We start from the raw sequence: 17,054 nt of genomic DNA on the forward strand, positions 1-17,054 counted from the left end.
CAGTTCAGTCTGAAAGAGGCTGAAATCTGAAGAAAAGTGAGGGCTTCAGGCTGGCAACAATTATTTATAGTAGCTCTCCAATGTATCATTCAGCCACATTTTCAATCAGCTTTGAAATTCAGAAGGAAAGAACAAAAAGGAATGACTGTGATTTTGAATCATTTTAACAGGTTTACTAGATTGTTGTGTTGTTGTTTTTTTAAAAAAAGAATCTATACTGAATTCCAACTCTATCCAGCACATTAAATAAAACAACCTGGCATAAATTCTCAACTGCCTAGAGTGACTATCCTAATTAAACCCAATATTTCTTCTTTGTTACTTTGCTTAATCTGTTGGTCTGTGCTGTTGTGGACAATGAGAGAAACAAACAGGGTAGGAAAGCAGAATTCTTCCATGGTGCAAATTGGCAAGCTCTCTTACTCAAATGAAACTATCTGGAGCAAACAGCCTTTTGATAAAAAAAAAGATTGTAGGCCCCATGCAATAGTAACTGGTCATTACACGAAATAAAGTTTTTTTAAGGTTCAATAATTTGCATCAGTTATGTTTAATGAATATCACATTGACAGTGGCTCTTAGTGCCATGTGACTTGCTAATTCATGATCTAAAAACCTCATATTAAAAGACCTGTAGTATGCTTTTTGATGTCCTTAAAAACTAATACCATGTACTGGTTCACCAAATTTCCCACCTAATTGCCCAACTATATAGGCCTTCTAGGTCTAAGCCATGTGTAGAAGGTTGTAAAAGCTCATTTTAAATATGCATTCAAGCCTGGGTACCATACATACTGAAACTATTGATTTCAAATGGGACTTAAGCACTGCTAACTCTCCAAAGGATAAGACAACATAACCTTTTTTTTGGTTCCTATATCCTCATTGTGGTGAGCAAAAAATGATGAGAGGCCTGGTTTGCACAAATCATTTTTTTCCAGCTCTTTTCTTCTTCCAGTCTCACAAGATAAAGTTGTCTAGGTACCATAGAAGCTCCGTTGATGCAAGGGCTTTGTATTGGTGCTCTTTGTGATCAAAGGAAAAATAGTATTTTTCCCACCTGCAGTGATGGCAAGTCTTTCTGGGACCTTATTTTCTAGTGGAAAGAGAAGTTTGACTCTAAATCTTAAATTTTAAATGTATTGAATTAGGTAACATAAAAAAGATACAAAGAAGAAGAGAAGTCAAATACAATGAGGAAATACTTCTTTCAATTTAACTGAATTTAATTCTCGTGAAACTGAGAAACAAATCACTCCAGCTAAATCAGAAGTCCGGAACACAATTCTGGAAATCTACCCAGCAAAGGAGTGTATAAGCGAATGCTGATTTTCTTTCATTAATTTGGCAAAAATAGTCCATAGTACATATATTATTAAATATTGATAACAGTATTCTTATTACCTAGATGACATGAAATAAGGCTTCCGAATTAATTCAGAGATTTTCAGCATTCTCATTCTTACAAAACTGTTTGTCTTTTACCCATCAGTTTTGAGCACAGATCTTCCATGAACTTTAAACTTTATTTCATTTTTGATAAATCCAGAATACAAGCCCCCACTTCCCTTTACTCTCCCTGCACTATACATTTCCCCCAGACAAAAATCAAAGACATACCTTTACCCAACTGGAAGTAACACATTGGATGAATTTGATTGGTATACTAAACGCAAGCCATCCAATTAATCTTGTTTACATGTCCTGAAAATTATAGATGGCTTAGAACTTTGAAAATACACTTAAAACTATCAAAAATAGCTGTAGTTTAAAATATTTGTCTCCACATTATTAAAGCTATTGTTAAATTATATTTTTATAAATGCCGAGTACAAATAGATAAAAAGTGATAAATCATGGTATAAAAAGAAAGAGACCCTTTTCAGGAAAATGTATTTGCAATTCAACTGATCATATAAAAGCATAAATTAAAAAAAGTTTATATATTTTTATGTGCTATGGTTTCACCATTCATTGTAACTACATTCGAGAATACTGCAAGAGAGGTCAGGACACATTGTTCTTGTGCATGTAGCACAGTGACCATAACTTTTACACTGAAGTCACTCTCATAACCACCTCTCCAGAGCTGTTGTCATCTGATGAATCCTCCTGAGGTCGCATTCGACTGAAGAGATGTAACAAAACATAGCCACACTGAAATCTTGGTGAGGTTAACTGTGTTGGATGAACTAAACTTCTGTTTCTAAATGCATTTAGTGGTAACCACAAAGTCCTAGATGTTGTGGATTCTCCTCGGTTGCTCTCTTCTATGTCTGTAGCTTTATCATAATTTAATACATCCCAGTGCAGATTGACAGCCCGCCAACGCTTAAATACTCTGCAAACTGAGGCCCCTTCATGCACAATAAGTCCTGAAAGTAAAAGAAACAAATTATTCACGCCCTCAGTTCTTCACACTGAGCACATTTATTTGTTAAATAAGTGGCATTAGAATTGAATTAGTACCCTGAGCCAAAGCACAGGTAAACCCAAGTAGCTGAATTACAGGTGGTCAGGACCCATTTATATATGTTGTAATAAACTGATACGCATCCAGACATTTTATTTTTTTTGGTTCTGAACAAGAGAAAATGATGGTTTTAAAACTTATACTACCATAAATGTTTCATTTGTTTGCTGAATCAGTATAAGTTGGCGACACAGCACTTACATTATAAACCTAATCAATTACATTATAAATCTGATCAATTATATAATTATATAATTTATTAAAGGCCAGTCTTTAAAGAAAGAAAGCTAAATATAAACAACTGTGACTTTTTGTCTTAAGAATTATCTTGTTGGATTAGACCATCTGGTATATGTAGTCCAGCAATGTGCCTACATGCATGTATTGTGTGTGTACATATACAATAAATTAATGCAGTGTGAGACTCAGACACCGCAACAGCGAAGTATGCTAACCCTGCAGGTGCTAATATAAAACCTGTAGCTACAACTGAGCCATAATTAAGCCCTTTTAACCACTTCTAACATTATTATTATTTTTTTATTTGCATCCCACCTTTCTGTTCATCAAGTTCCCCCAAGATGGCTAGCAACAATACAAAGTGGAACAAATTAAAACGATTACATGCACATGCACACACACACACACACACACACACACACAATAAGAAGCAAATTTAAAAAATGCAACAGGGACATCAGCAGACAACAAAATCAAAGACATGTTCAAGTTTCATTGAGGCCAAACACCTTGTAAAAAACCCAATGTTTTCACTGTGCATCAAAAACGAAACAAAGAGAGAACTAAATGAGTTTCTTATGGGACAGTATCAGCCTGGATACCACCACTGAAAACACTCTGGTGACCACCTGCCGCACCTCAGACAGTGGGGGTAGGGATACAAAACAGAGCCTTAAATGATTATTTGGGTAAGCAGGTGGGTTCAAACAGCAGGAGACTTCAAGGTTATAATATTCAGAATAAAAACAGTACTTTGAATTGGGCTTGAAAACAAACTGAAAATCAGTGGAGATGATGTAATAAATACTGGACCTATATGCTCTTGTGTCATGTCCCAATCCTTTTGATATGCCAGGCTTTGTGTACAAATAACTGCTGTTGGGCAATTTTAAAATCTTTGCTTTATTTATTGTTGATTAAAAACTTTACACTTGAGAACTTTGCTGATGTATGATTTCTATTTCCTGAAGAAACAGACATACATTTATATATGTAAGGGGAAAAAGCATATTCCAAATTATTTCTTATCACCTTTAACAAAATGAATGATTTCATTTTTTGACCTTACCTATGCACACCAGATCCATAAAACCATACATTCCATAGCAGATTTGAAAAAGGACATCTTTTCTTTGCCATACTGCATAAGGACTGAAGGCTGACCACAGAAGCCAAGTTACACTTGCTACTAAGAACAGTGATCCCAATATTACAGCAATCATCTGCACTTTCTCAACCAGAGTTACAGTAATGCTTTGCCACTAGAAGGAAGAAGACATAACAAGGTATAAAATGTTTAAAGAACATTGAAGGTCTGTTATGACAACCCATGAAAATGTTCATAGAGCCTTTTTACATGTAAGCTGCATTATACCTGTGCAATAGGCTCCTCCATCCCTCTCATTAAATCTGCTTAAACTTGAAGAAGTTTAAATAACAGCTTGGAGTGTCACACAGAAATGACACGCTGCTTAGAAATGACAGTTAAATACTTGGTGCAAATATAGAACCATGTGAACACTATAATTAATATTTATAAAAATATTTATATATCACTATTCATAAAAATATCAGTGCCATTTACAAGAATTATACAATAAAAACCACATAAAAATGTTGAAATCAGAAATCACCTAACAGTTATGAGAAAATATATTCCTAATTTCCTGCATAAACTTTATATGTTCTTAACAGTGTAATTCTATACACTGAAGAAGAATGATTAAAAAACTTCCACTGTTTTCAATGAGACTTAATTCTAGGAAAGTAGGTATACGATTGAAGATTATCTCTGCCATGGAAATCAGAAAAACTTTAAAAGTATTTGACTTAAGCTGAGTCAATAGATGGACATGACTATACTTGAAAAATTTCTCCAGGGAAATCCTGCTACATAAAACAATGTTGTTTGTGCAAGAGCGAGAGAAAGAAAAACCAACATATGCTCATGTGGAAAATAATTTATCCTTCCAAAAGGCTCCTTTTAAAAATGTAGAACCCAACATTATTTTTGATGAAGGAAAAGAACAATGCTCAGCCAAAATAATTTTTTAAGCTTGTCAGCTTCGGCTATTTAGTAAAACCTCTGGAAAAAAACACAGTGAGAGAAGCTATCAAATTACAGGTATTTTGGTTATAGCTATTTCCTCACATTTATCAAAGACAGACAGAACCACATTCATCACTACAATGGTTACATCTCAAGTTCATAACCATATGAACATTTCATATGTTACTTCAATGAAATTTTAAAAGATTGGTTTTTTTAATGTATAAAAAGTATGTGCTAGAATAATACATAAAAGAATTGTTCTATTCTTACTAGTGTACTGGTATTAGTATACAGTGGTACCTCGCAAGACGAATGCCTCGCAAGACAAAAAACTCGCTAGATGAAAGGGTTTTTTGTTTTTTGAGCTGCTTTGCAAGACGATTTTCCCTATGGGCTTGCTTCACAAGACAGAAACGTCTTGCAAGTTTGTTTCCTTTTTCTTAACACCATTAATACAGTTGCAACTTGACTTCGAGGAGCAACTCATAGCACGTGGTGTGGTAGCCTTTTTTGAGGTTTTTAAAGACTTTGGTGATTTTTGAAGCTTTTCCAAAACTTTCCCGACACCGTGCTTCGCAAGACGAAAAAAATCGCAAGACGACAAAACTCGCAGAATGAATTAATTTCGTCTTGCAAGGCACCACTGTATAACCATGCAGTTGTGGGAGACCTTAAATGTAGAAAATAATGGCAGCAGTGTTAGCCCATAAGAGAAATCCTGAAACCATATTATGACAATGCCTTTATTACAATAAAATAAAAACAAAATCACAAAATAGTGTGCAAACTTTTCGGTTCTCCCAAGCTCTTCAACATCTAGCCTGATGATTAATATTGGAAAATGGGAACACTTGCACACTATTTTTTGTCATTTTCAGTTTTTCTGGTTACAGAAAAATTTCCCTGGAAATAAAATTGGTTTCAATTACCACAACCTCTACCACAAGCTCTACCTCCCCTTTTTCCCAGCAGGCAACAGTCACCATTGCTCTCTACTTCAGTTAGAGATTATACCAGGGCCAGCCGCAGACATTTTGGCACCTGAGGCAAACCACAAAATGTTCCCCTCCCCACCAGGGAAGAAGGGGTGAGTGAAGATGTACATCAGGAACAAGGGGAGAATAAAGATCTACATTGGGAGCAGGGGCAAGAGGAGACCAGCAGCACCTCCTATTCACCAAGGGGCAGCTGTAGAGCTGGCACGGGGGGGGGGGGAGCTGCTGAGGAGGATGCAGATCCAACACAGCTATCACTGCCACTGTGGCAACAGCAGCAGCAGGCAATGTATTCCTTGGAGGCTGGATCTGTTGCCCCTGTGGATCCTCCCTCCCAATGTGGTTACCTCACCTTGCCTCATGGATGGGCCAGTCATGGATTATGCCCTATGTAAGCAACTGAGATAATGGAAAGAGGAATTGTTGGCAGCCAATAAGCATGGATCAACCCTGTTTGTCTAACAGAATATACACCAAAACAGATCATTTCCTCCCCCCCCCCCCAAGTTATTAGCACTTTGGACCAGGATGCATAACCATGTGGGCTAGGAAACCAGGGTAGGAGTGGCGAGAAGTAGAAGAAAGAGGGATGACAGCAGATGAAATAAGCCCTGTGACCTTGGCATAGTGAGGTGTCAGCAACTCACAATAGATCCTTTCATTGTCTCTGGGAGACAATGTGACTAGAATGTTCAGGTGATCAGGTGATCTTAACGGAATTGTGCCTAGAGATTCTTTGCCAAATAAGAGAATTACTACTGACATTAAATATTTCTATGTGTCAAGACAAACAGAAGCATGACTTGTCAGGGGAATGCTGTTGGGTGAGAGCATCCCCCCTCCCAAATTGAATGAGACATAATACAGTCTGATCCTCTTAGGTGGTCTGGAAATCTAGTAATACAACATGTGAGGGGTGCCATGAGAGCCAACATGCTATCTCTGCCCCCAATCATATTGCTTTCTATAAGTCGAAGGGTCCCTGTTCCTACTCATGTATGCTCTTTGTGGGATATAGGAACCTGCTTCAGACAGATGCCCTTCAACTCATGCAGGGCAATGAGGCAGAACTAGCACATTCATCTCCTCATCCCCTTCCCCATCCAGCCAATGGGTTATAGTCCCAGATTTCCAGAATCCCTAAAGAAGGCTTTAGATCAATTCACAAGGGTGGGGGAGTAGTGGGGAAAGTGTGTGCTAAAAGTTTGTAATTTAATCTGTATGGGGAAATATGTATGTTTTGATAGTGGTGCTGAAAAAATAAGTGCTTTGATAACATCCTACAGCAGAGAGGTAGAATGAACAGGAATAAATGTCTTGCACATTTTACACATTGTAGCTGCCAAGCTCTTTATGTATTTGGGAGCAACAGAGTGAAGACAAAAACTGTTTCAATACTAAATGATAAAATATTACAAAGCCTATTGGGAAGAGTGAATTATTGTGCCCTATTCTACCCACGTGAGTGAAACTCCATTCATCACTGAAGAGAGGTAGGAAACATTCTCTTCTGGACAGCCTTCTCGGAGCCATATGCCATTGGCAGTTGGAGCCAGAAACAAAAGTGGACATGGTAACAGGCAGAGCCATTAATATGAATGCAGCTTCTGTAGACTAGTTTCTACACACATTCTCACACTCTTCTGAATCCTCCATCCAGGCAAACAAGCAAGATTATCAGCCCAGCAAAAAAAGTCCAAGAGGGTGCGAAGCAAAGCTGGGGGTGGTATGGCCTGGGAGAGGGCAGGTGTGACTAGGGAGTGGGGCTGTGGAGATTGTCCTGAGTGCCAGATAGATAGGCCTGAAAGGCTTAATTCACCCCACAGCCTAAGCTTCTCCATCCCTTGTCTTAGAGATTTAACTAAATAAAGGAAGTGTCAGGTTTTCTGTCAGATTTAACCTATAGGGTTAATCAGAACTTCCAAATTTAAGAAAGCTAGGAATTTTAGAAATAGGGCTAAAAATGCATTTTTAAAATTCTAGTCCAACTCTATTCTTTTTTTAAATGTATTTTTATTAAAGATTTTCTTGGTTTACAAAAGTAAGTGTAATGTCTCTCTCTCTCTCTCTTCTCCAAGTAACCTTTTTTTACAGATCAGTTTTATTTGTTGAGACATTAGGAATAAGAGGGGGAAAGGCGGGGAGGGGAAAGATGGGTGGGTGTGGGTGGCGATGTTTCTATTATACTTAATATATGTGGGGTTTTGTGTCAGCGTCGCTTGTGCAGGTTCTCTGCTATTCACTTGTGTTCCTTTGGTGGTGAGAGAGGTTGGGTTGGCCTAGGGCGTGGTTGTTTGTTTGTGACTGGCTGTGGTGCTCTTTGTTTTCATGTGTGAGTGGGGTGGGTGGGTGTTTTGGATCAGGTTAGCCATACTGATTTGTATGCTGTTGGTGGATTCTTGTCGTTGTCTTGTTGGGCTGTGTATGTGATAAAGGGGAGCCATACCAGGGTGAAGGCATTTTCTTCCATTTGTCCCCGTGTCAGTTTCAGTTTATTGGTTAGTTTCTCTAATAAGGCTGTTTCCCATACTATTTGGTACCATTGGTCCATGCTTACACCTGACAGGTCTCTCCAGTGTCTGGTTATGGTGTTTCAGGTTGCTGAAAGTAGGTGGGTTCTTTGTGGTGTAAATGGCCATTATTGTCTTGGAAGATGTTTAGTAGGGCCAATTCTGGGGTGATTTCTAATACTTGCTTAGTTATTTTACATATTTCTCGTATGGCTGTTGTCCAAAATAGTTGGATTTTGGGGCACTCCCACCACATGTGGAGGTATGTGCCTATGGAGGTGCACCCTCTCCAGCATTTTGGTGAGGTTCCTGGGCGTATTAGCGCTAGTTTTCTTGGTGTTAGGTACCACCTGTAGGTGAGTTTCCGAGTGAGTTCTTTTCTTCTCGTTGATATGGATTTAAAGCGGGGTTTAGACCACATTCTGATCCATTGAGTGGGATTAATCTCATAGTCTATGTCATCCTCCCATTGTTTTTTGATTGTGTCTAGGGGGTTTGTGGGATTTTGGAGTAGTCTTTTGTATATTGCAGATACCATTCCTTTACCGTGTCCCTTTGTTGTTAGGAGGAGGTTTTAGAAGGTTGTCAGGGGCCTAGTTGCTGCTGATTTTACTGCTGGATTGTTTAAGAGGGCATGTAATTGGTGTTGTGCTAACCAGGGCATTTGGGTGTCTTCTAGTTTGTCTTGTATTTCTTGTGTTGGCAAAGGTTTGTTATTTTAAAAAAAGTCTATTAGGCGATAGAAGCCTTTGGTTTGCCAGGTTTTTATCTGGAGGTTTTGTGCTGCATAGTGGAATAAAGGGTGGTACACGAGGGGAATTAGTGGGGATGAGGTTGGGGATAGTTTGCCTAGTTCAACTCTATTCTAATTGCAAAATTTGTTATCTACATTGGGTGGGAACTCCATCAATGGAAGCCCTGTGCAAGGACTTCTGCTTGTACAACAGCGCTTCCCCCCCTTCCCCTGTGTGCCCCCCACCAGAGGCACCCTGGATGACCAAAAATTGTTGTGCACACCCCTCCCAGCCCTTGAGCTGTGCTGGGCTTTGAAGAGGCGTAAGGGCTCCAACAATATAGTGGATTTAATACACTGGGTTTGCAAAATCCCAGTGCAAATGGCAGCTTCAGTGGAGGAATTTTCATCAGAATCACAGCATGAGAGAAATGCACAAAGGCGCATTTAACACCATGTCTACAAAAATATTGCACACTGATATCAACCCTTGTACCTTGGACAATGTAAAGGAGCATAAATCTGGCAAAATCGGCCCTTATTTTCTCAGGATACTCTTCACTATATCATTTCAACTTGCACGTTACTGATTTAGAGATTTGGCACTTATCAAAGCACTGCCAGGCAGAATTTAATTTCTGGAGCAATCCTATGTTGTCAAGCGAATTTAAGCAGAACCTAAACAGCTCTTAAGGTATGATGAAGTTAAGAACTTCTTTAATGCCTAAGCTTGATGTTACCATATTTTTCCTCACTGATGAACTGAATGGGAAATATTTACTGTGTCTTATGGTAAGGACATGCAGACTCAGTGAATGGAGATCAGTTAATAAAATGATGAATAAACCAAAGTATAAAAAATTGTTACTGTATTCATACAGTCTGTATGATTATTGGAATTTTGAAATGTTACCTGACAAGGCTTTTTCATTTTAATTGCTATAACATGGTATCTGTAACAGCAGAGTTCACAAGTCCAGGACCCTCTTTCACTAATCCATTTCAATAGGCAAAGTTGATGTGTATACCGAACTGACCCATCACATCGACAGGGATTTAACAATTCACCCTAGGAAAAATAACAAATAGGGTTAAATGTCATAATAAATATAATATTAAGCTTCCAAATCCTTGAACAGTGTCTCTTAAAATCAGTTTGCTGGCATTTTTTTTAAAAAAAATATTAGCTGGAATAACCTCCCTTGGCCCCGACCACCAGTTTATTTTGGAAATATTATTCAATATTCTCCCATCCCAGGGTCACAAAAAAGAAAGGAAAAACATATAGACAAATCAACTCTTTGAGCAAAGAGCAATACTATTTGTATTATATTTGCAAAAATGTTCATTTGCAATTTCTGAAATTTTTGCACTCTATGTACTAATAAAAAATGCATGACATTCAAGGGACCTTCATATTTTAAGGTGTTTTATATAGTGCATACAATCATTTTAGAGCAATAAAGTAAGGTTGTATTTATTCTGGTGGCATATGCATTTTTTGTCATGAGAGTGCACAGGCCACACCTGTAATATATATGATGAGCTCTGAAATTGGCTTACCAGTGAGCATTAATGGTGAATGTGGCATCTAATAATATCTCCTGCAGCTTAACAAGAGTCTCAAATCTAAATGTCCATCTTAAAATAATGCAAATTTTGAGATTTTTTTATATGCCTAGATCACTTAGGCATATGTAGGTAACATCTGAGTACAGATTTCAACATTCACTGAGTAAGTCTTTGTCATTTAGTGATTCATCAGCCTCTTTCCTTGGCTCCCGGAGGTCCATGCCTCCCTTCTTATATAAAATTAAACCTTTCCCCAACGCCTTTCCAAGAATCCTAAAGCTTCTTTCCCACTGCTTCACAAAAACTTAAAATTCAAAATTCCAAAGAGTAAAACTAATTATGCCACTATACAAAAAGTGTAGAATATGCAAAGAAACCATTACTAGACTTATCTAATTTATATAGTCACATATTCTGTACCGCTGCAATGCAGAATTCCAGAGCATCACATTAGACTATGTTGGAGTTTTGTCATTTGCTTACAAAGAAACATGTGTCACATTGTTCATGCCTCTTTAATACACAAATTCAGATAAACAATCACCCACAACAGATCACATCCTGTTGAAGTAGCTCTTTACTGTAGTCTGGAGAAGGGAATTCTCTTGACGTTCACTGCAGAAACCTTGGAAGAAATTCTGTTGCTATCTTCAATCAGTTTTCACTGCATAGAAACTTTGGGCCCATTAATTTAAACAGCACAGTGAACCACAAAGTGAGCCGTAAGGTATCAAACACAGGAAATTGTCACCTGATGAGACAGCTCTAAGGCTGTAATGACAGATTTAAGAATTACCACTAATTTGGTAGAATAGGCAAGGGAACCAAGAGGCAAGGGAGCTCTTTCTGTTTAAGTTGACAGCTTTGACTCTTTATTAATGACTTGGAGAAAGAGGGGACAGCAGGCATTAAACTGTGGATTATACAGAACTAATAGTCTGGAAATCCTTTCAAAGAGTAGTTACAAAATACAGTGCTATGTCAATAAATTAAAGATATGGAAAGGTAAAAAATGGAACAAGTAGGGACCAATCTAAACTACTGTATGACTGGGGGATATTTGGCTAGCAATTTGAGATTTCTATGAATGATTTAGGACAGCCTTCCCCAACCTGGTGCCCTCCAGATGTTTTGGATTCCAGTTCCCACAATACTTGATCATTGGGCCATGCTGGCTGGGGCTGGTGGTAAAAGGTAAAGGTAAGGGACCCCAGTCGCAAATGACTCTGGGGTTGCAGTGCTCATCTCGCTTTACTGGCTGAGGGAGCCGATGTTTGTCCACAGACAGTTTTTCCAGGTCATGTGGCCAGCATGACTAAGCTGCTTCTGGCGAAACCAGAGCAGCACACGGAAACACCGTTTACCTTCCTGCAGGAGTGGTACCTATTTATTTACTTGCACTTTGGTGTGCTTTCGAACTGCTAGGTTGGCAGGAGCTGGGACCGGACAACAGGAGCTTACCCTACTGCGGGGATTCGAACCGCCAACCTTCTGATTGGCAAGCCTAATTTAGGGTTCCTGGAAAAAACAAGTTGAACACAATGTGTCAACGGTGGGGTATTGTGACAAAATAACAATGCCACTGATAAAGAGGAAATAGTATTTGTCACAATACATATAAAAATGGGAAAGAGTTTACTAACAGTTGGAGGAGAAGAGTATGGTTACACTTTGACAAAACTAGACAGGATGTGGAAGGAAATATATATCCTATAAATGGCCTTTGAAGGTTTTTGAGAATAGATTAGGCATAAACTACTGGGAATGCTCTAACTATATGACATCCTGGTTTAGGGCATACTGTTGATTCAGATAATTGCTTTCTCTACAAATTACCAAGCAGAATGGAAAGATAGTTAATACCAGACTATGTAGAGAAACAAGTCACATTGTTGATAGGTGAAGTTGAGCAGGGAGACATACATACATCCTTGTGCAGAGCTATACATATACGACTGCATACAGTGTTCTATGGACTGAAGGAAATTGATATTTAATTTATTTTTAAAAAACAACAACTTCCCTTTCTTATAAGTCTCAGTCTCTTGCTTGGCTCCAGAAAAACACATTCACCTACCGTATTTTTCGTCCTATAGGGCGCACCGGTCCATAGGACGCACCTCATTTTTGGGGAGGGAAATGAATAAAAAAAATTATTTTTCCTCCCTCCGCCCTGGCTGCCGCCCCAAGCCTTGCGCTCACCTGCCCGAAGCACGGGGCATCCTCCGGAGGGCTCCCCGTGCTTCGGGCAACAGGCTGCCGCCCCAAGCCTCCCGTACCCGGCGGGACCTCCTGCCAGGCGCGCAAGGCTTGCACACACTCGCCCAAAGCACAGGGAGCCCTCCGGAGGGCTCCCCGTGCTTTGGGCGACAAGCTGCCACCCCAAGCCTCGCGCACCCGGCGGGACCTCCTGCCGGGCGCGCGAGGCTTGCAGACACTCGCCCAAAGCACGGGGAACCCTCCGGAGGGCTCCCCGTGCTTCGGGCGACAGGCTGCCGCCCCAAGCCTTGCGCGCTTGGCGGGACCTCCTGCTGGGCGCGCAAGGCTTGCAGACACTCGCCCAAAGCACGGGGAACCCTCCGGAGGGCTCCCCGTGCTTCGGGCGACAGGCTGCCGCCCCAAGCCTCGCGCACCGGGTGGGACCTCCTGCCGGGTGCGCAAGGCTTGCAGACACTCGCCCAAAGCACGGGGAGCACCCTGGAGGGCTCCCCGTGCTTCGGGCGACAGGCTGCCGCCCCAAGCCTCGCGCACCGGGCGGGACCTCCTGCCGGGCGCGCAAGGCTTGCGGACACTCACGGGGGCTGCAGGCTGCTGCCCGCAAGCCTTGTGAGCCCGTGGGAACTCCCACCAGGCTTGCAAGGCTTGCGGATAGCTTCCTGAAGCCTGGAGAGCGAGAGGGGTCGATGCCTCTCACTCTCCAGGCTTCAGCGAAAGCCTGCATTCGCCCCATAGGACGCACACACATTTCCCCTTCATTTTTGGAGGGGGGAAAGTGCGTCCTCTGGGGCGAAAAATATGGTATATATGAAGTCTAGGTTGGCAGCGAGCAAAAAAATGAGATTGAGGGCTAATATTAATGGAAAATCAAAGAATCATAGAATTGTAGAGGTGGAAGGGGATCATCTAGTCCAGCCCTCTACAGTACAGGAATCTTGACGATGTAGTGCTGGCTGCTTGTTGAGGTTTGAGAATCATGCCTCCCTTCATGTGCCTTGTAACTTCCTACAGTTTGACAGTTCCACAGGAAAAGTTATCACACTACCTACAAAACTGTGTGATGTGTATCTATGAGCTGCAGTAATAAGCACATGTTAGCCTCTAACAACCCAGCTCCATCCACTTAATATTGTAGGTGATAGATACACCACTGTGCTTGCCAATAGCTTTAGTTTCTGTTTTCAAATACATATTTATCCCCACTGGCCTATTCATCAGTATTCCGCATTCTCTACCACCTGCACTTTTACATCTAACAATGACCAGTGCCTCTACTGCTTATAAACACTGGTTAGATGTACATGGTTCCACACAACTTCTCTGCATAAGACCTCACACAGGAATTGGCAATTAAGTTACGACATACTTATGATTTAATAACAAATAAACTTTATCCATATTTGCTCCCACCAAGCCTAGTGGGGGCATGACTACTTAGCGGTTAAGTCTGAGGATCTCTCACGCTTAAAATTTATAAACAAGCAAGCAAATAAATAAAACAATTATCCATTTCTGCTCCCATCAAGCCTAGAAGAGGCATGTCCATTCTGCTTCCTTGTCACAGTGTGTGGCACAGTTAAGTCTGCAGATATTTGTTTATTTACTATGAAGTTGTATCGGCTACCACCAAGCCCAGAAGGGGCATGACCACTCCGCTTCCTTGCCACAGCGGGTGGGGCAGTTAAGTCCGTGGATCTCACTTTAATAATAAACAAACAAATATTTGTACAGTGGTGCCCCGCAAGACGAAAAACTTGCTAGACGAAAGGGGTTTTTGGTTTTGCGTTGCTTCGCTAGACGAATTTCCCTATGGGCTTGCTTCACAAGACGAAAACGCCTTGCGCTTTTTTCTTAAAGCCGCTTGAAGAAGTGCAGTTGCGACGGACCATGCTTCGCAAGACGAAAAGACTCGCGGAATGAATTATTTTCGTCTTGCGAGGCACCACTGTATCTTCTCCCACCAAGCCCAGAAGAGGCATGACCACTTTGCTTCCTTGCCACAGTGGGTGGGGCAGTTAAGTCCATGGATCTCACTTTAATAAATAAGCAAGCAAGCAAGCAAGCAATTATGGGCATCTGCTCCCACTAAACCTAGAAGGGGCAAGACCACTCTGCTTCCTTGCCACAGTAGGTGGGGCAGTTAAGCCCGTGGACCTCACTTTAATAATAAATAAACAAATATCTGTATCTGCTCCCTTGCCACAGTGGATGGGGCAGTTAAGTCCATGGATCTCACTTTAATAAATAAATAACCAAGCAAGCAATTTTGGGCATCTGCTCCCACTAAACCCAGAAGGGGCATGACCACTCCACTTCCTTGCCACAGCAGGTGGGACAGTTAAGTCCGTGGATCTCACTTTAATAAATAAGCAAGCAAGCAAGCAAGCAAGCAATTATAGGCATCTGCTCCGCCTAAACATAGAAGGGGGTGGGGCGTTTAAGTCTGCGGATCTCACACTTACAAATTTAATAGCAAATAAATAAATATCTGTATCTGCTCTCAGCGAGCCCTTGAAGGGGCATGGCGGATCCGTTTCCTAAGTCAATGGGATCACCTCGGCGGTCACCCCCCCCCCCAGCCCCAGCCACCGCTCCGGTACTGTTACTATCCCGGCGAAGCGAGACGCGGGATGTCCCGCTTCCTCGTTGGCGCCGCCGAGCTTTCCCTACGGCGGCGGCTGGAGCTGTCCGCGGTGCTGACGGCCGCCCTCGCCGGCCCGGCGTTGGAGAGCCACGTGCGCGCGGCTGCCTCCTTCCCTGCCCGCCCCCCCCCCAGCCCGCGTCGTGTCATTTTAACGAAGGCGTGTGTGGGGAGGTGTTCCGAGTCTTCCCCCCCACACACACACACTCTCTCTGCGCCCCTCCGTCCCGCCTCAGCGCTCACCTGCTCGGCGCCCTGGAAGCAGATCTTGCAGATGGGGCCGGCGCCGCCCCCGCCGCCATCCCCGCTGCTGTTGCTGCACACCGAGCGCGTCTCGGGCTTCTCGCCCCGGACGGCCCCGCCGGCGGCGGCCGTTACCTCAGGAGCCGGCGGAGGAGGAGGCGCCGCCGTCGCCTCCGAGCGCGGGGCGGGGCCCTCCGGCGGCTCGCCGGGGCTGCCGCCGCCGCCACCGCCGTTGCTGCTCATGGGGGGCCCCCCTCACAGACGCGCGTGCGTGTGTGTGTGTGTCCCCCTCCCACGCACGCCCAGTCTCGCCCCCTCCCCCTCTGCGGAGGGGAGAGAAGGGCTGGGACACGGGCACGAGCCTCCCGGCTGGCTGGCGAGGGGAGCGGTGGCCGCGTGCCGAGCCGCCGCCTCCTCCCCGAGCGCGCACCCCCTCCCTCCCGCGTAGGTTTTAGTGCCGGCGCGCGACTCCCCTCCGCATCTGACGCCTCAGAACGCGGCGGCGAGAGAAACCGTTGGGAGACCGTTGGCGGGCGCGAGCCCAGGTGGGGTGGGGGGAGGGGCGTGGGGATGGGGGGAAAAGCGCGCCAAAGATAGACGCGCGCCTCGTCACTCGCGGAACCGCCGCATAATGAAGCCGGGCACACGCGCTCTGCCGCCCCCCCCCACCCACCCACCCCCCAAAATAGTGACTGGCGACGTCCCTCAGCCACCCGCCCTCCCTCCCCGTCGACATAGTTGCCTGGCTACCTTTCCCCTCACCTCACAAAGGGGCCAAATGTCCTCTTCTTGTGGGGTCACGTGGTTGTTTTACCTCAGGTTTCCTTCGAGGGACCTGTCTCGCCTCGAAGCTGATTCGCCTCGCTGTCGTTGAAATTCTACTCAGTATTGATCCAGAGTGGATTCCAATGTAAAAACTGGAAACACCCTTGCAGGATCCCCCCCAAAATAGACCAGAGGCATTTCAATCCATCAGAGCTTTAGGGCTACTGAAGGCAAATGAGCGTAATGGTCAGGAAGCCAATACATTCAGGATTGGCACTGTCCATAAGAAATCCATGCCGCACCACCCTGATGTGGCAAGGAGAGGATGGCGAGCGTGGCAGGAAGATTTAAGTACAATCAAATAAACATTTAAACATTTCTGAGTAGTATAGTATTGTATAGCACACACACACACACACACACACTTTTCAGGTTTATACATTTCACTAATTTTACAGTCATTTTAACATTTCAAAACTTGACTTCCTTCCCCCTTTCTGAGGTCCCTTAAGTTTATTTTTAACATCTTCCGCATAGCCAGTGTAACTTAATTGGCTCATTTATATATCTACTTTGAATATATGCTCTTATAAAACTGCAGGTCATTACAAT

General features: G+C 42.8%; 1 protein-coding gene across 1 annotated transcript; it reads right to left on the reverse strand.

The window, feature by feature from the left end:
• Positions 1–1,924: 1,924 nt before the first annotated feature.
• MARCHF11 (membrane associated ring-CH-type finger 11) lies at positions 1,925–16,257 on the reverse strand. The gene is made up of 4 exons (XM_083519675.1): positions 15,678–16,257; positions 9,918–10,073; positions 3,783–3,975; positions 1,925–2,375 (listed from the first exon to the last, which is right to left on the reverse strand). The coding sequence occupies exons 1-4, from the start codon at positions 15,918–15,920 to the stop codon at positions 2,053–2,055; spliced, it is 915 nt and encodes a 304-aa protein (XP_083375801.1). The 5' UTR covers positions 15,921–16,257; the 3' UTR covers positions 1,925–2,052.
• Between the last annotated feature and the right edge of the window lie 797 nt (positions 16,258–17,054).

Source organism: Podarcis liolepis (genome assembly GCF_965112155.1).
Source record: "Podarcis liolepis genome assembly, chromosome: 8".
NCBI lineage: Eukaryota > Metazoa > Chordata > Lepidosauria > Squamata > Lacertidae > Podarcis > Podarcis liolepis.